Consider the following 25,834-nt stretch of genomic DNA (forward strand, 5'->3'; position numbering starts at 1 on the left):
AGATAATTACAACAAAGTTTAAACAGAGGGACAGAGTAATTCCAATATACCACTAACTTGTTGAGTGGGGTATAAAGTTTTCAAGATTCATGATAACAATCATCACAGCAGTTTCAAAAGAGATTTTCAATAAAAACTTGACAAATTCAAAGTGACAGCAAGAGCTCATATGGGCCTGTGGTCCTGGCAAGTTAATACTATATAAGAGAATATCTCTCAGTTTTAAAATGAGTTACAGCCAGTTGAAAAGAACCAGTTCCAATTTCAATACAAATCTTGGTAGGCTACTAAATAGTTTAAACAGCTCTCTGGGTAGAAATCTGCCCTACATTATACCAAAGTGTCCTACTTAACTACCACAGAACACCTGTGTGATCTTTTGGAAACTGCCTTTTAAGTTTGAATATCTGTCAAATAATCCCTTCATAAAAATGCAAAAAGAAATATATTCTGCTTTCATGCAGTTAAGTTGAAGTGTATTTAAATAAGGCTCAAATGTCTTTTAAAGATAATAAACAGTCTTATGGAGTGTTTTCATTTTTATTTTATGAATATATATTGTTACAATGAAAAGAGCATGCTTTCTAAGTGTATGCCGTGTGAAGTATTTATAACTTTCATTTTATTAAAATATATTTGAAAAAAAGAGAGATATTTCTGTGATAATCAGGTTCAATTAAAAAAAATATGTATATGTCTCTACTAGTATATAACAAATAAAAATTAAAAACATCACTTACAATTAAAAATGAACTTAATAACTGTTTTGCAGCAAGTAAAATACAAGGAAATTTACAAGTAAATATAAATTAACTGTATCCAATCATTCACACAAACTATATACAACAAATAACATCATCTAATAAGAATTAAACATTGCTGACATCAGTAAGAACTGACTGATCCTCTATAGGATTAAAGGGAATGTTTGCCGACAAAAGATCATGAAAGAAAGATCCATCATTGTCACCTCCGCCAAATATCAACACTTCATCTTGCTCATCATTCTCATGATTATATGGCAGACATATCGCCTGGTGTCCTGCTCGAGGGATAGGACTAGGTTCTAGTTTGATCTTCATCCATGAAGAAGTTGCTGAATTAGAAAAAAGATTTTTAATATTCATGCACTATTACCTATATTTAGCCAAACAACTTAAGTTCTGAAAATTCAGAAACATGTATTTGTTGTATACCTTAGTATAAAGGAATTACTAAAACTTCTTTCTGCTAAGCAATCTTAACATTGAAGATAAAATATATACAGGAAAATATCAAATGCTAATACACCATACTGAATGATTAAATTACATCTAGCCAATCAAACTCATGTTAATAATCCCATCATTTTTATTAATCCTGTACCTTGAACATATGGAGAATGACAAGAAATATCAAGATAGATTAAATTAATTTTCAGTATTCTTACCAAGTGTGAATATATGTAGATCATCTAGAGCCAAGTCACCATCATAGCCTCCATGAATCATAATCCTATTACCACTCAGAGCACATGATGCATGCCAACTACAAATACACCAAAATGGCATTCAATTAAACACCTTTTGCTACATTTCAGGCAAAGAGTCAATAAGGGTTAAAATAAAAGTATTTGTTTTTTTCAAAACTGATTTTGTAAATATTTTGACTGGGATAGTCAACCCAAGTGCTTAAAGATGGTTCTTTTTGTGCAAATTATCTAAACATGCAGTGAATTTGTTACCACATATGAATGAAATGAAAGTGTCTCCAGGCCAGTTACAAAAAGATATCATATCTGTAAGTTGCTTATGACATAGAATATTTTAAAAGTTCAGGAGGAATTATGCTTTAAGATATGTTTACAGATGACTGAACGCTGAAATTCCTAGATCATCCTGTAATAGGTATAAATATGGAATGTAGGTCACCAGTCATCACAAGACTAGTCAGAATTGCTTAAGCTGTTAAATATCCTCATCATCATTAACATACACCAAGAGAGGTTTAAAGGTTTACAGTCTAGAAATGATTTGTAACATCAAACAATTTCATATACTGTAAATGTATTAATTTTTCACGGATCCTGTCAAATGAACATATTCGCGGGTTATCAATTTTTGGCGGTTTCAAAAAAAAAAAAAAAAAAAAAAAGATTAGTGCTGTATAGTGCTAAAAAATCCATTTAAGGGTTATATATGTACTATTTTTCAAAGCTTTCTGTCCACTGTGAAAATAAATATGTATACAGAACCCTTTTTTAGGAAACAATCAGATAAAAATATTCATAAAAATCTTTAGTACATAACAAAATCAGAACCGAAACTTACCTTCTTGGTGAAGGTGGAGTACCATTAATCTCTGGTTTTGTCCACTCAACAATACCTACAAAAAGAACATTGAACTATATATCATTGTGATGCTTCTTTAACTAGATATCACTAATGTGGTTTCCCTCTCTGCATGCCTCACTGTAAATAACTTGAGGTAATAAAATCTTAAAGACAGTCTTATGTTTTCTTACAGGCAAATGTTAAAGATAATAAAGTTAGTCTGGATATGGTTAAATCACTTGCCCTGATTTGACCTTGAACAAAACACATCATCTTGAGGTCAGTTTTCATTGTGGGGCCTCAACAATAATGTACAAATGAAACCAAGTGTAAGAGTCTTCACCTGCTTTCAAAAGTAGAGAAAGGAGATGGTTGTTAGATTCCAGAATTTTGTTCAAGACTTTCCCTGGTACCAGTAAGCTAAGAAAAGTAGCTGATTTTGTCCGGTGATAGATCTTTCAATTCTATACATCTTTTATATGAGATCTAACAGACATCTATTTTTAAATCCCTATTGCTCCTTGCTGCAAGAAGTACCTTTACTCTGTATGAGACAATGTATCAATTCTGAGCGCTTCTGTTAGGCCTACATGTATAAACATCTCTGGCTTCCGAGACAGAAGTTGTAATGTGATTAGACTTTGTCTTCAACTGGACTTTCTGATTTCTTGAAAAATTAAAACTGGTTCTTTTCCAGATTTCATCTTAAACCAACAGTGTTCCCTCCCTTAGACCTCAGCCCTCAGCCCTCAGTCTCAGTCGAACAATTTCACAACGTCTGAATTTTCTGAACTAAATTGCAGATGTAGTTTCTCCTTGATACCTTAACATTTGTTTATAGGTTATAGAACTTTTCTCTGGGAGATCCTTATCAGGCCTGTGGTCTCCTCAATGGTAAAAAAAAACATCAAACTGTTGCACCAAGGCATCAAGATGGAAATGACTCACAAAAATATATGATTCTAGCAACAGACAATTTCACAGTTATTGTGATCTTCAAAGTCAGGGAGGTTACCTAAGTCATAATCTGTTCTCTCATTTACAGATTCACCTTCATTTGACACATTTCAGGTCATCATAATTTATTTGAAGACAGCCTGTGAATTTCATTAGGTAATTTTCAGTTCTCATAATAACCTATATGGTTACTCATCAGGAAGGACTCACGGAGAGGCTTTGCTGAAGGAGCTTTATGCGTGGTTACTCATCAGGAAGGACTCACAGGAAGGCTTTGCTGAAGGAGCTTCATGTATGGTTACTCATCAGGAAGGACTCACAGAAAGGCTTTGCTGAAGGAGCTTTATGTGTGGTTACTCATCAGGAAGGACTCACAGAAAGGCTTTGCTGAAGGAGCTTTATGTGTGGTTACTCATCAGGAAGGACTCACAAAAAGGCTTTTCTAAAGAAGCTTTATATCTTATCTTATTCTAAATTTCTTTTTCCGATCAAAAAAGGTGTTTACAAATATTTGTTCAGTCAATGAAGTGTTCGGTGATCACACGTCTCCTAATTCTGTGCAAGTTTATGAGGTTATCTAAGTTCTATCTGCAGTTTTTCAGTGTTAACAGAGTTCAATGACTGATTACATTTTGTGTTGTATGACTTCTCATACTTAACTTAAGATTTTTTGAATATTAATAAGAAACAAGCATTCTGAGAGTATTGCTCTGCAATACCAAATCACCTTCCTTGAAGAAAAAGCTGTTGAAGAGATCAGACTGCAAACTTCATGCAAAATATAGTAACAGGAAAGTGCTGAAAACTGAGCCTACATTAATTTTCAAAACCCAAGGACCATAACTCATCAAAAACCAACAAACAAGAACAAATTTTAACTTGATCTGTAACTTGTCAAGGTAAAGCAATGTACCAAATATTAAATGCAAACTTCATCCATAATTTGTTAGGGAGAAAAGTGCTGAAAACTGTTTCTAAGTACATGGGCATTAATTAACTCCACGAAAATCAATGAAACAAAATTCGAACTTGATCGGTAACATGTCATGGTAAAGCAATGCACAGGGAAGACAATTCCCTGATAGGAAGGCAACACTTACATACTGCAGTCTTCAAAATTGACCACTGGCCTGACAGCCATTGCTGGTAAAAATGCTGGTGGGCAAGCAGAATTTGGCTTAAATGCCAATGATAACTATATAAGTTCATTAAAATTTTTGAGCTTGGGCTGGTTGTCAGAAATTTATATGGCAAAGACTGATACTATTAAAACTAGTGTTGTGCAATCGGTTGAAAACACCAACCAATTATCTATTACTATTGGTTGGCCTCAATCGACCGATTATCTCTCTCTATCGGTTAAATTGTTAGTCATAATAGAAAACTAGGTTTGCACACATTTGCTGGCTGTTATTGTGTATTTCTTTTGTTTAAAGTCACAGTAGTTTTTAAACTGTCTTTCAAATTTCAATAAACCCCCAAAAATATAATTTTAACATGCACATAGAAGTATTTACTTAAAGAAGACTTTAGCAAAATTTGATTAAATCTCAGTTTTAATGCAGAATGCACTTAAAAATTAAAAAAAAACTACGGTGTCTTTATAAAATTTTTTCGCATGCCCTGTTTGGTTGCATGTTACTACTAACTCTGTTACACTTCTTTTATTTGGTTGACTCTAGGTAATGGTGCATTTCTAACTGATGAGTCCTGAATGCACTGCATGGGTCATTAACACAGAGGACGAAACATGTCCAATAGGCCTCTTTATGGCTTGGCCTTTATTTTTATAAAAAAAACCCAAAACTACATACTTAAGTCTATAAAGCTAACTGTATGAAACAGATTGTAAAGCTATTGCCTATTGGATATGTCTTAGAGCACTGTTTTACATTTTAAATTTACCAAGTTACCCAAATACACTAAGTAAATACAGAGGTTGATAAAGATCATTGCAAAAAAAATATGAACACCTTGACACTTGTTTTGACTTCTGGAGAAAGTCACCAGATTCATCAGTGGCACTTCGCCCAACAGTTGGCAAGATCAAAATTTAATTCGCAGGTGCACTATGGAATTATGTAATAAAGATTCCCTGAAAGTTTCATTAAATTCCATTCAGTGGTTTAGGAGTAATTGCGGATGGCATACTGGTATCCCCTATCACAATGAATGGCAAAGTCCATGTTTTGGTATGGGTAAACCCAACTGTTAGTCAGATCAAAATCTAAAATAGGAAGTGAACAACAGCATTATAAAATAAAGATTCTCTAAAAGTTTCATCAAATTCCATTCAGTAGTTTAGGAGGAGTTGTGGATGGCATACTGTTACTCCCTATCACAATGAATGGCAATGTCCATGTTTTGCTATTGGAAACCCCAAAAATTGGTCAGATGAAATTCTAAAATAGGAGGTGCCCAATGACATCATGGGGATTCTCTGAAAGTTTCATCAAATTCAATTCAGTAGGTTAGGAGGAGTTGTGGATACAAATGTAGGACAAACGGACGGACGGCACAATGAACACTTAAAATTTGAGTGAACAAGCCAGAAGAATAGTCAGTTCCTGGTTGTTGTAACACCACTTATGCAGTATTGCAGTTGGTAGTCAATAGTCAATACATGTTTGCAAGTAATACATAATACTGTTAATATGTTTAATAACAACCCTCATGAATGTCATTTTCTCTTTAGCATGACAATAAACAAAATAAAATTAATTAACATAAACATATAGAATGACTAGAATGTTATCACTCTTCTGCAAAATTTCCTTTCACTTCCAATATCTCTCCATGTTTTTCCTCAGAAAAATTAGCATGTCTACATTTGACGAGTGCATTCTTGCTCTCTTTTTGCTTACAACCTGCCCAGCTAAACTAAATACCCTTTCACTAGATACAGATGAGGCCGGTATGCAAAGATATTTTTTCTAAATCTGGATCAGTTTCCATCGAAACTTCAATATCGTTATTATCTTTCTCATTTTCATCCACAACAACCACGTTGTTGTTGTCGTCAGCCATGTTTTTACTAATTTTAAACGCGGTTACGGATCGGGAGTGGAACTAACAGAAATCCGGAAATTTGCGACGGCAATTGATTGAGCAACTTTCCAATCGATTATCGACATCGCTGACCTAAACCAACTGATTTGCGACTTAAACCGATCATCAGAACACCACTAATTAAAACTAAGATGATAATCCTTAAACTTAGCACTACTTACTCATGTCAAGGATGTATAAGTCATTGTAGCAGTATGGTGCATCCCAACCTCCAAACATTACAAGTTGATCATTGATCAGTGTTGCTGAATGCCTGACAAGAGACAAACATCAATTATACAGTTAGTTGCCAAAGAAAAAAACCACTGGCACTATAGGCAGCAATTTAACAGTCTCCTGTTTTATGGTGCTCAGTCTTCCATAACTTAGTCAGAATTTCAAAATAAAAAAAAAAAAAAAACCAAGAAAAAAAAACAAACAAACCAATCAACTAAAAACATTATTTTTAAATCCTTAAAATCTTTCAGAGCTTTAGTTTAATTTTTGAACACGGGTTTACTAACACCTGTCAGGGATGGTAAATCAGTCAATTTCATGCAACATTAGTTTTGCAATCAAAAACCCAAATTGCCATCAAAAGAGAACATAATACATTTTGTACTACCATATATACATGAGTATAAATTGATCCACCAGACCCCATCTTCAGTCCAATTATAGCTGATTTATTTCTGACAGATGCATTGCTTAAATTCTTTTATTTCCATGATAGTTATGATGGAATCAATAATGTTGATATAAATATCCAGAAGCCTGAATTGTTTTTAAACGGACATTTCTTACATTCATGCAAATTTTGGTATATGCACAACCAATTTTACCAAATCACAGAATCGCAAGTCTCACCTGCTGCACATGGACACTCATTCAAAACTTGGTTGACAGTGAAATTCTTACTTTTTTTTTTTTTTTTTATATATTAAGGACAATTTATAATATCAATACAAGCATTTAACACAACAAAAGTGGACAGAATCCTTAGGTATAATATGTTTGCATATATGGAGCTGTGATGAAATGATGTTTCAGTAAAGTAAAATTTCAAATCAATTGACTGTGATTGTGGGTGCATGCGCATCAAAGAGACAAGAACTGTGAAGTAGTAATGCTAATGCAACTACATACCATATACAATTGATCTAGTGCAAATGGTTAAATAACCTTATTAGAAAACTTAACATCAAACTTTAACAAGAAATTTGTAAGTCAATAGACTAAAAGCACAAAACAGGTATAGAATTGTGATAATTATGATAAGAAAACTGATATAAAATCTCAACATGAAATTTGAAATTTTCAAAGTCAATAGACTGTGACTGCAAGGGCATGTGTATAAAAGGATACAGAATTGTGGTCAATTGTGGTTACATGGTATGCTAATGCAATTGCATATCAAATATGACTAACCTAGCACAAGTGGTTTAGGTTAAACTGACCTAATCAGAAAACTTAACATGAAACATGGATGCTGACACTGGAAAAGTAATACCTTAGTCTTGTGTCACAGAAGACACAATAAAAATAGTACAAAGAATGTTAATGAAACTCTATAGCAACTTACTGTAGAAGATATGGCAGTCAAAATATTAAAACTATACATAAACAAATAAAAATAAAAAATAAAGTGATATGACAAACAAAAACAACCACAATCTAAAAATAAGACATGTGGTATCATTGCTAACGAGACAAGTCATCCACCACAGGCCAAGCAACAAACAATAGTCCTTTTTCATACTTATGGAATGCAAGCATTTTAGCAAGTTTTTAAAAGGGACCTAACCCACCAACATATGGCAACCTGGTTAATGATTTCATTGGGGGAAGGAAGAACAGTAAACATTTTTCTTTGAAACTTTAAGTATTTACACTATTGTAAGTAGCTAAATGGTCTGAAATGAATTATTTAATAGTATCCTAGTACTTACAATAGGTCAAATATTTGAATTTGAAGTTTACTGGTTTCCATTGGTCTAATTGGACAGTATACCAGTCTGTACGATTTGAGAGTTAAAAAAAAAACAAAACAAAAAAACAAATTCAGTCAGGAATATGAAAAAGGTCTATTAAACTTCTACAGGACACCACACAAGTTCTTCCTTGTTTTTTACACCATATTTTAGCATGAAAAGGTAGAAGATAAGGGATATCCCCCTAAAATTGACAGTTGGGTAAACTGTGGTTCTGGCTGCTCACAGTTGGTATTACATATCAAGTTTGGTGTCAATTATTAAGCCTTCAGATATTCTCTAACTGGATTGTTTTTAATAGCTTAGATACTCAATCTAAAAGTAGTTCATTTTAATCAACAAGATATATGAATCACTCACCTAGAAAAAAAAACAGAAATTCTATGGCAATAATATCAAATCATGCAGAACAAAACAATAATTAAGGTCCCTGCTTACCCCTGACATTCCTGCAAAGTTTGCTTCAACTGGGTTAAGTATGGGGAAATGTGCTTAACACATAGGGTAAAAAAGAAAAAAAACTTCATATGGGCTGTTAGTGAAAATATTTCTTGATGAAAACTAATGATGAACAGATATTATACAATTAATTTACCTACCCAGACCTTGGTAATGGTTTTTCTCCATTGACAATGGGTGCATACCAATTCTCCAGAACTGGACTGAAAATATGGACTTCGTTACTACAACCATCAGGCTGAGGATCAGGTCGAGGGTAAACACCACCAAATATCCATAACTCATTTCGATACAATGTAGCACTGTGATATGCTCTTGTTGGAGCCTTTCCTGCCACCTGTAAATAATTAGTTAAGCATGAATAAACAGAGAATTGGACATTAAATGATACTGTGCCACATTGTGTTGTATTTAATATCCATACACATGCTCAATAACAAAAGATCAAATCCTAATTCTAACTTTATCTAGACTCCATAATCTCAAGAGTACTGTTTCACCCTTTTTAAGCCTTCCAAGAAAAATAACTCCAATAAATGAAAAAAAAAAAAAAAAATTCACCTATTCATATTCCAAGAAAGATAACCCTTATTCATCTAAATATGACAGGAAAACACTAAATGAAAGTAAAAATGAAGGTTAACTTTTATATCAAGAGTATTCTAGACTCAGAATTAACACTCACAATTCTTCAATATTCAAAGAAAGATAACTCCAATTCATCCAGATATTCAATCACTGTACAAAGTTTGAATAAGATCCGATGTGATTTCTGAATTTTTATCATCTGGAAACTGTCAAGGGACAGACAGTCAACTATAATATTTTTGAAGGATATCTCGTAATATCTTGCCACTTTGAGTGGTGGGATTTAAAAACTAGAAATCAGACAGCTACCAACAATGGATGATGATGACCAGTTTAGAAATTTATGCACACCAATCTTTATTTAAAAGTATTCTATAATCAGTGTTTTAATTAGGATTTCGAAAAGGCAGGAAGCCAGACTTGAATAGGGCACTTTAATGAACAGAGTATTAATTCGAAAAGGGCATGTCAAACATTGGCTTTTATTATTTGATAACAATTACTGTAATATATAATGTAAATGTACATACAAAGGCAATATCAGTCTTATAATTATCTGCCATGATAAAATTTCATTATCTATCGGTCACTTTGCAGGTTTTTTGTTGTTGTTTAAATCTTCTTTTAAATGTATTTTAGGTTTGGGCATTGTGGTAGAAATAAGAAAAACACACTAATATATAAAATTGCACTTGCATTCTTAATAAAAATGAATAATCGATGAAAATTTATTATTGAATACACATGCTTAAAACCAAGTATTTGTCACACTTTACACTTAGGTCACAATGACTTAATTTGTAGATTCTCTACTCAAAAGGGCCTGACCCATTTTTTTTTTTACCGAGGTGTATGTTTACAGAATATCTTGATATTATTTGGCAGATCTCAGGTTTTCGTTTTTCGTTGCATTGTAAGGGGAATTGAAGAAATAAAGCCTTGTTATGGCACAAACGTAACGGAAAGTACACATTACCAGGATTGCATCAGCGGGAATAAGGTTTTACAAATCTTGGAAAAATAAAAAATAAAATCCTCCCACCCGCCCCATTTTTTTAGTTACTGGTGGATGAGAATCTACAAATTAACTTGATGTGGCTTAATTTTCTTGACTTGTCAATTGTCATTTTGACACAGAAGAGTTACAGAAAAAAGATGGATACCCTATACAGATAATAGTGACGAAGAGTTACAGATAAAAGATGGACACCCTATATTGATAATAGTGACGAAGAGTTACAGATAGAAGATGGATACCCCTATATTGATAATAGAGACGAAGAGTTACAGATAAAAGATGGATACCCCTATATTGATAATAGCGACGAAGAGTTACAGATAAAAGATGGATACCCCTATATTGATAATAATGACAATTAAAATACCATAAAATAATAATAATAATAAAAAAATCATTTTTCCCCCAGTTTTCTAAGCCAATTCTAAGAAAATTTATAGATAAGAAGAGTGCATGAGAGTACTTACAGTGTCATTATGAATGAAAATAAGGCAAAAAAAAAAAAAAAAAAAAAAAAAAAAGTCTGTTTAGGGTTACATTCCTCCCAAAAATAAGGTAGGTCGGGTGGCATTTTCATTTTATTTTTTTTTTCATTTTATATTTTCTCGACTAAAGTTGATCCTATATTTGTAAAATAGCAGCATGTTTAAGTCATGAAAGTTTATGGTTTTAAGTAGAAAGTTTAATTTTTAACATACACACCTATTATTCATGTCTTTCAGTACAATACTTAGTTTTTGCTGGAATTTTGAACAAAATATCAGTAGACTGTATTGATGCTTGGATTTACGTGATATAAATAAGTCTCCTATTCAAACGCTTTTGTGACCTGGTTTTTAACGTACTTTCGGTTTTACCTGAAATGATCCGTATTATACCAAAAATTGGCGGAAATTACCGATTTTGTCAATTTTGGAGAAAAAATGTATTAGGGACGGTTGGGAAACCCGAAACAGACATTTTTTTTTTTGGCCTAAGCGAGTTTTTCTAAGCTCCAAGGGCAATCACTATAACAAAAATGATTATTCAGTCCCTTGTTTTGAACATGTATGAGCTTTCAGAGCTAACCATGTTCAAATAGATGCCTGAAACTGCTGTCCCCACTTCATTGTTGCAGTGGGAGAGGCAATCATTGATTCTAAAAAAGTACATGAAATAATATATGAAAGTTACTTATTTCTGTTGTGTTAGAAAAATTCTTTGAAAACATTTCAGTCTTTCTTAGGAATTATGAGGAGAAACAACATTTTGGAAAGAAGCTTAATTTTTCAACTGAACAAGTGCTGTAACTTACTCACAATTTTTTCTAATGCAAGCATTAAATTGTATTAGTTAAATAATTTACACACAGATACACATGTGTCCTAAATTAAGTTCTTGGTGCAAATAGGCTTCATGTTGTCTAGTTTCATTGCTGTTTTTGCTTTTCCATTAAGTATTGTATTTATCAAAGAAACTGAAATGTTTTCTATGCACAACATTCCACTCACTTTTAGCAGCTGCCATTTCCACTCATCTAAATCTAACATGTGGACATCATGGAACCATTTAAGATTTTTGGAACCACCATAAATATATACACATCTAACAGTAGGGTCGTATGTTGCAGTGTGTCCCATTCTATATTCTGGTTTCTGATTTGGTATTTCACTTATTATTTCCTGGTCTCTCCATTTCCTTGTAACTACAAATATAAGCTTTCAGTAGATTGTATGCATGAATACCATTTGGTATCAAAAGAAAGAAGAAGTTAGTGGTGAACACACTGACTCCACAATATAACAATGAAATATAGTCAGTTTTGATAAATTGATGTTGCAAATTTAAAAACAATTTAAACACCTTTGACTAACAAATATTTCAGTAGTGCTTTTCATAATTCTAAGTTTCAGAGGCAATATTTCAGGGTCTACCAGAACCTTATGATCAAACTGAATCCAAGCTCCAAGACTTACCAGGATCAAATGACCAAACTGAATCCTAACTGATTTGTCGTCTCAACATTTACCAGGATCTAACAACCAAACTGAATCCTCGCTATGTATCTCCAACACTTACCAGGATCTAACGACCTAGCTGAATCCTGGGTATCTCTCCAACACTTACCAGGATCTAAGGACCAAACTGAATCCTTGCTGATTTGTTGTCTTTCGCCTTGACCACCAATTAACACAGCCACATTGTCTTCACCCACACAGAAACTATGTCCCCATCTACTGCTGGGATGTGAAGCTTAAAAATTACATTTCAAAAGTTAAAATCAAGTTAATTTGTAATGCATTAAAGTTGAGCAAACATGGAAAACACTGAACAATTTATATTAAATTAAGATTTAATCAGTAAATCATCATTAACAATGAAATAACATGAAAAACTGTGAAAAATGCTCACTTAATTAATACCACACTCCCCAAATTGATAACATACACCTTGACCTCCAAATTAATTTGTATTAAAATCTGAAATAATAAGTCACAATGGAAATACGTTACAAAGATTATGTGAAAGTTTCTTTAAATTCTATTCAGTGGTGTAGTACAAGTAATAGATAAGAGATGGGTACCTCCTTGTCATCATACTAATTTAAGTCTATGATCATGTTTGGTTGGTGGTATAACAATTTTTGATGGTTTTCATTGTTTAGTAAAACCTCAATTTAAAATTCCCTACATAAGTTGAAATTTTAATATCCTAATGAAACCCACCACTCTTAAAACCAATGTACTAATAAACTGTGGAACCCACAAATATAAACCCATGTAACAACTCAATATTTCAACCATTTCCCCCCATAAAAACCTGGACAGCTAAAAGTTGTCAAGACAATTTTGACTCAAAAGAAGACTTAGGTAGGACATATAAGAATAATTTCATCAATAGTTTTAAAGATATTGGCTAAGAATTGATAAAAAACATCATTTTTCACCTATCAAAGGGAATAACTCTAACAAGTAGCAGTCGGACATCTTTGATCCAATGCAGACTTTGGTTGGCCTTATCATAAGGATCACTTCGACAATTGAAAGAATCTTGATAAACCTAAGATATATGAGAAAAACTTTTGTCTAACCCCTATGTTTTTATTTGTTAGTAACAGTGGATCATGACGGAAAAAAATCAACAAATCAGTTCTATGCAGAATTCCTTAAGAAGCATTCGTACCATGTTTGGTTCCAATTGTTCAAGTAGTGTCAGAGAAAAATATTTTTGAAATAATCAACATTAAAAATAGCTAAAAAAACTTAAAAGAGGCTCCCACACCCCTGAATCGCCCACCTGGTTGAATTTTGTCTTTCAAAGGCAATAAATTTAACAAGAAGTTGTCCAATTTTGACAAGAAGTCCTTGGTAGAGCTTATCACAAGGATCATTTCAACAATTTTAATCTATCATAGTTTTCAAGCTATTGACTGTAAACTTAAAAAAAGGTCATTTTTCCCCTTTCAAGGGCAATAACTCTTACAAGGAGTCATCTGACAACTTTTATCCCTGAAGACTTTTGTAGTCCTAATAAGGATTTCAGCTATAGAAAGAATTTGCCTAAACCTATCAGTTTTGGAGATATATATGAAAAACTACTGTCTGACCACTATGTTCTATTTCTAGTAACGGCAGCCATGTTTTTTTGACAAATCAAAAATTCCCACTTCAGTTCTATGCAGGATACCCCAAAGAAACATTCATACCGAGTTTGGTTTCAATTGTTTAAGTAGTATCAGGAGAAGATTTTTGAAAAGAAATAACATTAAAAATAGCAAAAATTGTTAAAAAAGGGCAAGAACTCCAACATGGCTTAGGTCTCACTAACCACTTCTAATGCATGTTAAAAAAGTAATTTTCAATGTTTAACTGTGAATTCCCAGGACAAATGACATCTCAAAGTTGCATACCATTGCGAAGCTTGGAAAACAAGGCTTCCAAAATCATAATGCTAATGGTACAATGATTGTAGAAATTCTTCACAAAATTTATTTGAATAAATAATACTGAAAATCAACATATTTACCTTTTCTGCTAACTGACAGCATGGAGGGAAATTACTCACACATGTAAACAATGTTCATACACTTTTGTAGTTAATTACATATATGATTTTAAAGTACACATTCTCAGCTTTATTTTGACTACTTTAACCATAATACACACAAATAATGCACTTACAATGCATATGTCTAGGTTCAGTGTGTTTTTGGTACTACATAGGGGGATGGCCATTTACCCGGAAGTGGTTAGTGAGTTTATAACCAAAATTTGACAAAAATAGATCTCATCATGCTAAACACTTTTACTTGTGTCAGAAATTAGCTAAACCTAACGGTTTTAGAGATCTATGCAAAAATCTGCTGTCTGACCACTATGTTCTATTTTCAGTAACGGCGGTCATGTTTTTCGATGAATCAAAAATCCTCACATCAGTTCTATGTAGGATACCCCAAGGAACATTCATTTCAAGTTTTGTTTCAATTGGCCAAGTAGTGTCAGAGTAGAAGATTTTTGAAAGAAATAAAATTAAAAATAGCAAAAATCGTTGAAAAAGGGCAATATTTCCAACATGGCTTAACGGATTAAAACCAAAATTTGACCAGTTATAGATCTCATCATGCTGAACGCTTTTACCCTGTCAGAAATTAGCTAAACCTAATGATTTGGAGATATATGCAAAAATCTGCTGTCTGACCACTATGTTCTATTTTTAGTAACGGCGGCCATGTTTTTCAACGAATCAAATTGGTCAAGTAGTGTCAGAGGAGAAGATTTTTGAAATAAATAACATTAAAAATAGCAAAAATCATTGAAAAAGGGCAATAACTCCAACATGGCTAAAGGATTAAAACCAAAATTTGACCAGATAGATCATGCTGAACACTTTTACCCTGTCAGAATTTAGCAAAACTTAATGGTTTTGGAGATATATGTGAAAAACTACTGTCTGACCCCTATGTTCTATTTTTAGTAATGGCGGACCTGTTTTTTTGACAAAACAAAAATCTTCACATTAGTTCTATGCAGGATACCCCAAGGAACATTTATACCAAGTTTGGTTCTAATCAGTCAAGTAGTTTCAGAGGAGAAGATTTTTGTATAATTGTTAACGACGATGGACACCAAGTGATGGCAATAGCTCACATGGCCTTTGGCCAGGTGAGCTAAAAAAAAAAGGGCAATAATTCCAATATGGCTTTACAGATTGAATGAAAATTTGACCACAAATAGATCTTGTCATGCTGAACACATTCTAAAGAAGTCAGTGGGGAATGTGGACTAAACAGACGTCACTATTCACCTCTACTAGTAACATCTTTACACATAGCCATTACTGGCTTTCCAGATGTTATTGGTTTCTTGTCTGGTGATAACATTCCAAGTGAAGGGACTGATACTTCAATAACATTCTCCTTTTCCTCAGTATTTAAGTCTGATTCATTTAATTTAGACTTGAGTGTTCGTATTCTTGTTTTCTGTTTCTTTGGTATAGGTCCTGTAGGAGTTCTGTCAGATTTTGTCAAACTTGACCTGCGTTTCTGCTTCAGTGGCTTCATGTTTTCATCTTTAAGTGGAAAAACCTTAAACAAAGTTAAAAAATGTAATAGATATGCAAATAATACCAGCCAATTCCACAATTCCATATGGAATGGGCCTGTATTTTTCAATCAATTGGCCACTACACCATATTTTTTGTTGTAGCTTGGGTCCTATCGCTAGAGATTTCTAGACTTTTTATGTTGCAAAACAATGATCCACTTGACTTGAGACATAAATGGCCAGCCAGTGGTAAAACAATGATTAAAATGGAGTTTCCATGATTTATTTAAATTCTAATAGGACAAGTTTCTTCATATTTTTGAATAGACGCAGCCTATGTGTTGCACAAAATGCTGGTCATGTGTTTATCACTTTTTTTACCTTGATTATGGTCTAAAGAACTTTGAAGCATGTCAATATTAGAACAACATTTTTATCACCATTTCACAGCAACTTAATGTCAGAGCCACTTACTGTTTTGACACAGGCTTTATATACATGTATGTCTGCAATATTGTTGGAATTGATTTCAGGCTCAGGTATCATTAACTTCCTGACCATGACTATGAGTGTATTAAGTGGTATGGGACACCTAGCTGGGTTGTACACCAAATATCAAGGGGCTGTGACAAGTAATTGCTCATAAAAATGCGATAAAATATTTTTCCTGACAATACTTGGACTGATAAATAGATGTAAAAAAGTATATCTCTATTCTTAGGAGCAGGGTATAATATGTTGCCTATGTCCATAGTTCTGACTGTGTACATCAACACCTGGCAGTTTGAATACTTTAATCAACAATCATCACCTGTCAAAGTGTCTGTCATGTCGAGTGAGGTTTTTGTCCTTACTATATACATAAAAATAGTCAAAAAAAAATAAATTTGTATAAGTGAACTACACTACACTACTAATTCTCTAACATTTATGTCCACCCTGAGTGAAACTCAGTGTTACACCGACATAGTCTGTATTTAACACCCAGATTCCACCAAGCCAACACCAACTGTTTGTATATTGTACATGTTGATAATTTTTTTATGTCTTTTTTTTAAACTTACAGCCAGGTCCAAGCTGTGGGAGATATCATGTAGAAATATTATTTTGCATTTTTATCAAGTAAAAATGCAAACGTTTGATATTTTAATTTTGCACTTTATAAATTTATAATTATTGAAATAATTAAAAATAAAACACTTTGAAGATATTTCAATCAGGACGGCGAACATTGTCAGTAATTCTCTTTACACAATTAACAACCAGAATATACAATGTCCCAGTTGGGTGGGTGAAACTGACTGACTAGGCATTTCACCAACTAACATGGATTTAAAACTCAGACTTGAGTATTGGAAGAACAAATGTCCCTGAGTGTACTGCATCTTTGAATTCAAGTTTCATTCATTTCACTGTTGTATTGCAAAGATCATTAGTGTTTTTAATGTCCCACTCTCTACTCCCTAGTGCAAGTAATTATGAATGTGTGTAAAAATTATTATTTTTTTTTTAATTTGACAGAAAATACTTTGATTCAAAGGATAACCTTATAAGAGAATGAAAGCTGTTTTTTTTTAATTTCTAGCCAAAGCTCAGAATACATGTAAAAAACCTTTGGAGTGTCTTCATTTTCTTCTTGTAGAATAAAATTGTCATGTATTTCAGTGTGTCTGTCCTGGACTTCTAGGACTAGTTTGGCCATTCCATTCTCTTCTAGTGAAAATACAGCATTATTGTTCTTTTTCGTAAGTCTTCTTTCCCAACAAAGGCACCTACAATGTATAAAATGGAGGCTAAAATGTTTATCTGACCTTTGTACTATCCTTTGCTCATTTCATAAGTTATATATGTATATAGGTAAGCAGCATTTGATCAAAATTCAAGAGTAATACAGATTCACATCTTCAGAAGAACTGTTTTCAATGGTTGGTTAGAATCTTGGATATAAAGAAGTTTGAGTCAGATTACACTGCTTTGCATTTAATTCTATTCAGGGTTATCAGACCTGAAGTCGTTCATATCCAATATTCTCATCAACAATTGAAAAGAATTTTTATAGTCATCTTATTAGTAACATATTTTGTCAACCACTAGAAAAATTATTGAAGTGGGAAGAACTGTTAGAAAACAGAAACTGTAGACTGGCAAAAATATTTTATTTTAACAAAAACATGTTGTTCTAACAGTTATCTGAGATAATTCCTTTTTATACAGGACCAAGTAAAGCCAAGCAATCTGTGTTCTTTTTGAAAACTAGATGAAGAAACCATCAAACATTTATTTTATGATTGTCATATCACCAGGGATGATTTACGAGGTTGTCAAACAAAGTGGAAATTGGTAAAATCCAGACTTCAATTAGTGGAATTCCACTAAAAAGCTGAAAAAAATCATCCCTGTATCACAAAACATTTCTGGTCATCATTTTTGCATCAAATACATTAGTACAACAGAGACTTTGCTTTTACTAAGCAGCAAGAACTATTAGGGTTTCCTGAAGAAATTCATTTTCTAATTTTTATCATAAGATCTTCTCAACAATTGAAAGTGTATTTTAATCTATCAGAGTTTTCAAGATATTTACTAAAAACTTAAAAAAAAAAAGCAGTCATTTTTCTCCTTTCAAGGAGTCATCTGACAACTTTTATCCCTGAAGACTTTTGTAGTCCTAATAATATGGATCATTTCAGCTATTGAAAGAATTTTGCTAAACCTAACAGTTTTGTTGATATATGGGGAAAACTACTGTCTCACCTCTATGTTCTATTATTAGCCATGTTTTTGGCCAGGTGAGCTAAAATCTATACCAAATACGATTGGCCTCAGCAACTGTATTACACAGTACCTATCTCTTGAAAGTTATGTTGTAAACAACAATTGCATATTTGGCAAATTTGAAAGATCTTGGGCTCATTTACAAGCTCTTTTTCCATCATAATTTTTATTTATCAATTTCTCTTTTCTTGATTTCTTGATTTTTATTCCAATTGAATTTCTGTTTTTTAGATACATCAAAGTGCAAACTTGTATATCGTAATGAATGATGTGAGAATGGCAATAGAATATACTTAACTCTTTTTTTTTCATGTTATTTGTAAGTATGTTATATGAATCTATAAAATGTTTGTATGTTAGTGATAATTTCTCAATTAAGAACTCCCTGTATACCATAGTCAGGTGGTGATGTAAGGGAATTGTGTAAAATACTGACAAAAAAAAAAGTCCATAAAATGGATGGTTTTACACAATACCGTGGCAGGATAGTAAAGGCCTATATTTTTATCAGAATTGCCTTGACACCTAGGGCAAGTAAAATTATTTTCCGCTTTCCCTTTGGCAGATAGACAAGTTGAAACTTTCAAAAGGATAACAATAAATTGATTGTAAGAAAGTTAATTTTCATTTTTACCATTTTCACACCGTAAACACCTTATTCTGTCACTACTTCACATATACTGTACCTCTGGTTTCTTGTAATTTTTCCTAGTTGAAGAGACTCATCTTTGTATGTAACTGTAGCCACTATAAATTGTTGAGATTTTGACCACTCTCCAAGAGTAAAAATGAAAATCTCATTTGGAATTGGCAATGGTATGAACTGATAATGACTTTTACCATCTTCTCTCCTGGAAATCAAAAGTAAAAATAATTATAAAATTAAAATCAAGTTTACTTCATTTCAAGACATGTCTGGCATTAAACCATCTGACTACCAATACCATTTAAAATGTTCAACTGATGATTGTGAAACAAGGAAAAGTGAAAAGTCTGACATGAATTTTGTTTAAAGGTACATGTAGTTCTTAAGGATTGTTTAATGACACAATTCAGAAGAAAACAACTTTCACTGTCTAAGTTCTTGCGGTTAAATTATAAAGAACTTGTTTAATGGTATCAACAAAATGACCACACCTACAAGTGATTTTAATTTCTTTAGAGCTGTGGACCTATGGTCAAGCCCAGGGAAGGGAAAACTTTACCTTGGTATAATTGAAAAACAATACAGATAGAAAAAAAATTACCATTGTTGATTGTAAATGTCTATGTTGTAGCTTGTGCTATTTAATATGTCACATTCAACCTAATCATACTTTTTTGGCAAGTTATTTTCTGTGTGAAAGGACACACGCCACGATGAAAATTTGTCCAACTGGAGATTGAGCCATGGAGATCCCTGAGGTCATTAATAAACAAGAATAATTGGGAAATACAGTGCCGATTTGCAATGCATGATGCAAATTTGAATACACACCAAATGAACATGTGGCGCTCATTTGAATTCATGGCCCAAGGAATGTAACACATGGCGCTGCGCCATGCAAAACAAGGCCATGGAGAACCCTGCATTGTTTATCATTTACTCCTCAAAGTGGTTTAAATTAATGTAACTGTAAGTATATGATCGCTGGCAAACAAATATTTTCAATATTTCCATTCTCTGTTGTAGAAATCATAAAAAAATGCAAAAGCCCCACACATTTCAACTACTCAATCTATGAATTGAGAACCAATGACGTAACAAGGACACATGACCACATGGCTAATTTAAATTTGTATGGCTTGGGTCATTGTCGATTTTGAATCAATTTATCTTCAATTAAACAACGTAAATGACTACACGGGGTGTTTTGATTATATATATTAGGTGTAATAAATCAAATAAACTAAAAGTTGAAAAATATTTTTTTGTGTCACATCTTTACAATGAAATTAATATCAAATGAAAGAGAAAAACCTGCTGAATGGCTATTTTTAATAAGTGTGCTTTGAATAACAATAACATTATCACTAAAAGAATGCACCTACATGTACATGTACATGTATGTCTTGAGAAAGAAATATCAAAATTTTCATTTTCCTGAACATTACCCCAGTAAGCTGTTAATTATTATGTCCTTCTGTTTGTTTCACCATATGAATTTACTACCAATTAAGAGATTAAAGAAACTTCTTTAAAATGATGTCCAATTTCATTCTGTATTGATTTCTATGTGGTGTGTAGTGGGTGCACATCGAGAAGAAATGATAATCATCCTCGATGTCCCCACTATCACATGAATTACAAATATGCTTTTTTTTCTCTCTATATTTTTGTACCGACCCCCCATAAATCAATATACAAGGTCTTTTAGACTGAATAAATATTTTACGGAAAAATGACACATTTTCACTCATAGCAAGTGAGTCTACTTAAGTTGATCATGTAGTCTTTGTTCGATTCTTTTGATATAAAACTGAAAATTATTACATTGTTTATTCCAGACCCCGCCATTGCGCCATTGGCGCGAATATTTTATGCATGGCGCACATAAAGTGTGGCTTGTGGGCCCAGTGGGCGTAGAGTTTTCTGTAGGTCCATCTCTGAATTTCTGTACTTTTTTCGATTCCATGTCCAGACATGTATCCATCATTTAAAAGCGCCAATGGCCATGACTGTTTCATAGTAAACATGAGAAGCAAAAGTTAAAACTTTTTGCTGGTCAAAAAAATTTTATGAAACTGCAGGCAGTGTGCAGGGGACACAGTAAAACCTATTGACTGGAATTTTCTGGAATGAACACTGTTATTAAGTTGTAAGTAAAGACGACAGAACCCCAATTTATTTAGTAATTTTTTTACATATGACATCCACAAGTTGTTGTTTTTAACTTCTCTGAACATTTCATAAACTAGTGTATCAGGGGAGTTAAGGATATGGTTCAAAAATTTAATTGTATTCAACTGAACTATTAGATGTAGAGATGTTGTGTTCAGTTCTGCTAAGCAAACAATGTTTGCAGCTTTACTATTTACTCCAAGGTTTTCTTTTATGAATTTCAAATGTTAGTGTTCATAAGGGTCAGAGTCACTGAAAGTTTTTCAAGCTCCCCATACCTCACTTCCAAAAAGAATTACAGGTATTACCTGACAGGTGTCAAATAACTTTTCAAGTAAATTACAAGGAATATTTATAAATATGACTTCTTAAATTTTAAACCAGGCCTTTCTCCCCTTCTCCATTAGTTTATTTGTTTATAGATTCAAATTACCATTGTAGTTAAATGTAATGCCCAGGTAGCAATAAGATTTTACTGCTTCAAGTATATTTTTATTAATACTGAAGTGGTTGAAAAAACTGTAACCATTTGAATTGAACATTATCATTTTTAATTTTTTTTGGTGTTTACTTCGAGTTTCCATGAAATGCAAAAATCATTAAGAATGAGTGCATTTTGCAGGTCTTTTTCTGTTTCTGACAGCAGATTAATATCATCTGCATACATCTGTGATGTAATTTTTTAAATTATCAATTAATATTGGCTCAGTGTTGCCATTTTTGAGCTGATCAAAAATACCATTTATAGACAGATTAAAAAGGGTCAGACTAAGGACATCGCTCTTTTTAACTCCGCAACCGGAAGGGAAATTTTGACTTAAACTGTTTGGAAATTTAATTCGGCATTTTGTGTTTTGATACATAGAATAAATGATATTAAAAATTTTATTCTGGATTTTATGTTTTGATAATATATATAAGAGGCCCTCTCACCAAACCGTATCGAACGTTTTTTAAGTCTATAAAAGTGACAAAGACTTTCTTTTTCTTTCTTTTGTAGTTATCTATTTTTGATTTTAAGGTAGTTCTTGATTTTGGTGTGAATCCAATTTGATTTTTTAACAATTTATTGGATTCAATAAATTGATATAAACTTTCATGAATAATTGTATTAAAAAGTTTACCTAGATCAGAGGTATCACTCTATAGTTTGATGGGTCTAATTTATCACCTTTTTTTAAATATCAAAGAAATATAACTTTTGTTCCATATATTAGGGAATGATCCTGTATTGCATATTACGTTAATGAGTTTACATAGTAGTTTCAGTAAGACTTGTGTACCACACTTGATCATTTCATTTGAAATTAAATCACCTCCTTGTTGAGAGTGTGTTCACTATTGAGATTATTTTCGGCAAGATTATTCCGAAGAGTAATCAAGGGAACCAAGGTTATAGCGGTAATCAAAAGAATGTAATCCAGCGGCAAAGATCAAACATGGAAAAAAGACATACACAACAAAGAACATTAATTAACTAAAATCATACACACAATGCAACAAAAGCCAATGAGCAACTCGGACTCCAACAAAAACTGTTAAGGTTTGAAATTATCATTTTATGAAAATTGTTATTTATTGAATGACCAGAATTAATGTCCTTAAAAAAATTTATAAATTCTTCTTCACAAAACTTTGCATATTTATTGCTTTCTGATAACCTGTTTAGTTTATTTATAAGGTTCCAAAAGGATTTAGGATCCTTATTGACGTTGATGGATATCTTAGTGCTTTGTATTTTTTCTCCCCTTCTTTACACTGTCTTCTATATCTAGAACTGAAAGAATAAATGTTTTTTCTGTACTCACCATTAATTGGATTTTTATTTACAAGTGAACAATATCTGTGTTGTTACACGAAGGTCATGGCAAGATTCTGCGAACCATGGTTGGGGAGTTTCTTTTATGGGAAGCTTTTAATAAGTTTAGTAGAGTTTAAGGCTGTCTTATATAAAACCGTATTTCTGTCTTCATGGTTGTTTCACAGTCTGTGTGCAGTTGTCATGAAATCATTTAACCTTTGATTTATATGAGGGCTTTCAATATTATTTGAGTATTTAACCAGTGTATCTTCATTCCATATGAAGTTGCCCCGAAGGGGTTCAAGGTCAGATTTTTGTGAAATATTAAAGTTACTAAAGCGGCGTCTGGTAGTTTCGCCCTTTTTCCCGTTCGTCCGGGTTGTTTCGCCCTTACTGCAGGGTTGTTTAGCCCTCATTGGATATACATGTGTTTATATATACCGAGTAATTGATGGGTCATTTCGCCCTCCTTAGATTTATTTTCCTGTTAATTGGCTTGTGTTGTGACAGGTAAGAATACATGTTTATTCTGTGAATAAAAACTTGAATGTTTGTATAGTAGGGGTTGATCTAATTGTTAAATTGATAGATACTTGTACTGGTATTCCTTTTTTAATTGAAAAGAAAACATAATGCATTCTATATTGTTTTTGACAAGCTGTCTATGCAGTTACGCAATATTCTGCAGCATTCAAAATTAAACAGTGAACTTGTACGTATGAATATGTACGTTTAGAGAGAGAGAGAGAGAAATCTAAATAAATATACAAACTATTCAACATTTGTAGGGGCAAAATCTTCGATCTTTTTTTTTCTCTAAATAAATAAATAAATAAATGTCTACAGAGGATCGAGAGAATTCAATAATTGCCTAGGGGCGAAAATCTCCGACCTTTTTTAACAGAAGAAATAAATACATAAAAATGGAGGGATAAAATGACTCATCACATAAACGAACTCTTTTTAATGTATCATCAACTATTTATTTGTTGTAATGATATATAAACGTATTAGGGAGTGAATATTATAAACGAATTAGAGAGGGCGAAACGACTCACATCAAGAATGAAGGCTAAAATAGTAGTAAATAATATTTATAAGGAGAAATTCCTTATTAATAAGGAAAGGGCGAAACGACCCACCATAAAGGGCGAAACAACTCAGGGCGAAGGGGAAAAAGGGCGAAACGACCAGGAACCATTAAAGCAAGTTAGCAGTGAGCAGCTAGTTGCACAATGATCTGAAATAGTTGTAAAATCATGAACATTAAAAGTTCCAATATTATTAAAGAGATCATGAGATGCTATAGAATACTCAACAACACTACAGTCTACGTCCCTAATAAGTTATACAAGTGAAATTACCAAGTAAATCACCTGGTTTTCTTAGTTTTATTAACTAAAATCCTGAATATTTTTTTCTTTCCCACTGTTGCATATGTCAAATGTAAATCTTACAGGCTTTAAGTTAAACCAGTACAAAGACCGGGGTGGCACAGTTATTTTTACACATAACATGTCGAGTGACCAGTCTTTGTAATTTGACTAGTATCGGACTTCCTTACGCCAAGATACGTACGGTTAACTATTACAATTTACAGTAGACTTTGCGACAGAAAGACCGTGAGTAAATTACCACCTTTGTAACCTTGTTGGTGGAGAATGTAGATCAGTAACACTGTAAATTTCTGTTTCTGTCATTGTCTCTTTCTACGAATTCATAAACACCCGCCAACTAGGGCGCCAAATCACACCAGACTAAAAACGACAGAAAAAACCGAAACATATCGAAAGTCTAAACATTCATTTTTTTTTATCGAATTATTGACTTATTTATTATTATATACTTTATATGAACTTTTGAATATTTTGAATAAACCATACGATACATGGTTGATAAAAAGGGTGCATTAACCAAAAGATTTCAGACGGTCAAAAATTTTTGAGGTGAAAATTTAGTCCACACCGTATGAAATCAATTCGGAACCTTTGCATAGCCTCAGGCCCGTTACTTAACTTGGAGAAGGTACTATGGTTATAGTAGGTCTAATGAAAATTTCAGCGATTTTTTAATATTAAAACAATGTTATCATATGATCATTTAAAGTGAAGGTGCCGTCGTTGTCGTCGGATCTCCTGTACTTGGCAATCGCAGTATTGGTATACCAGTATTGCTCACCACAATACTGCCATAAGGGCTAAGGCATAATATTTACTGCCTGGTATACATGTTAAAAAAGTAATTTTCAAAGTTTCACTGTGAATTCCCAGGACAAATGACATCTTAAAGTTGCATACCTTTGCCAAGCTTGGAAAATGAGGCTTCCAAAATCATTATGCTAATGCCGTAATGGTAAGATGATTGTAGAAATTCTTCACAAAATTTACTTGAATAAATAATACTGAAAATCCACATTTTTACCTGTTCTGCTAACTGACAGCATGGAGGCAAATTACTCACACATGTAAACAATATTCATACACTTTTGTAGTTAATTACATATATGATTTTAAAGTACACATTCTCAGCTTTATTTTGACTA

The 25,834-nt window shown here is 32.7% G+C and overlaps 1 protein-coding gene across 1 annotated transcript; it reads right to left on the reverse strand.

Annotated features, from left to right (window-relative positions):
• Window positions 1–521: 521 nt before the first annotated feature.
• Window positions 522–25,055, reverse strand: LOC148623714 (kelch domain-containing protein 2-like). The gene is made up of 11 exons (XM_088565760.1): window positions 24,931–25,055; window positions 19,357–19,521; window positions 17,508–17,667; window positions 15,657–15,936; window positions 12,480–12,605; window positions 11,864–12,057; window positions 8,908–9,104; window positions 6,500–6,591; window positions 2,310–2,364; window positions 1,430–1,527; window positions 522–1,096 (listed from the first exon to the last, which is right to left on the reverse strand). The coding sequence occupies exons 1-11, from the start codon at window positions 24,990–24,992 to the stop codon at window positions 870–872; spliced, it is 1,656 nt and encodes a 551-aa protein (XP_088421886.1). The 5' UTR covers window positions 24,993–25,055; the 3' UTR covers window positions 522–869.
• Window positions 25,056–25,834: the final 779 nt, after the last annotated feature.

Source organism: Perna viridis, chromosome 2 (genome assembly GCF_037379345.1).
Source record: "Perna viridis isolate PV_CMFRI_1.1 ecotype Kerala chromosome 2, ASM3737934v1, whole genome shotgun sequence".
Taxonomy (NCBI): domain Eukaryota; kingdom Metazoa; phylum Mollusca; class Bivalvia; order Mytilida; family Mytilidae; genus Perna; species Perna viridis.

Excerpts from the sequence above, each read along its gene's own strand:
- LOC148623714 (XM_088565760.1), bottom strand. The coding sequence starts at position 24,992 with ATGACAGAAACAGAAATTTACAGTGTTACTGATCTACATTCTCCACCA. Across the intron at positions 15,937-17,507 it reads AAAATGAAGACACTCCAAAG|GTTTTTCCACTTAAAGATGA; the intron begins GTTTTTTACATG and ends ACTTTGTTTAAG. Across the intron at positions 9,105-11,863 it reads GGAAATGGCAGCTGCTAAAA|GTGGCAGGAAAGGCTCCAAC; the intron begins GTGAGTGGAATG and ends AATTATTTACAG.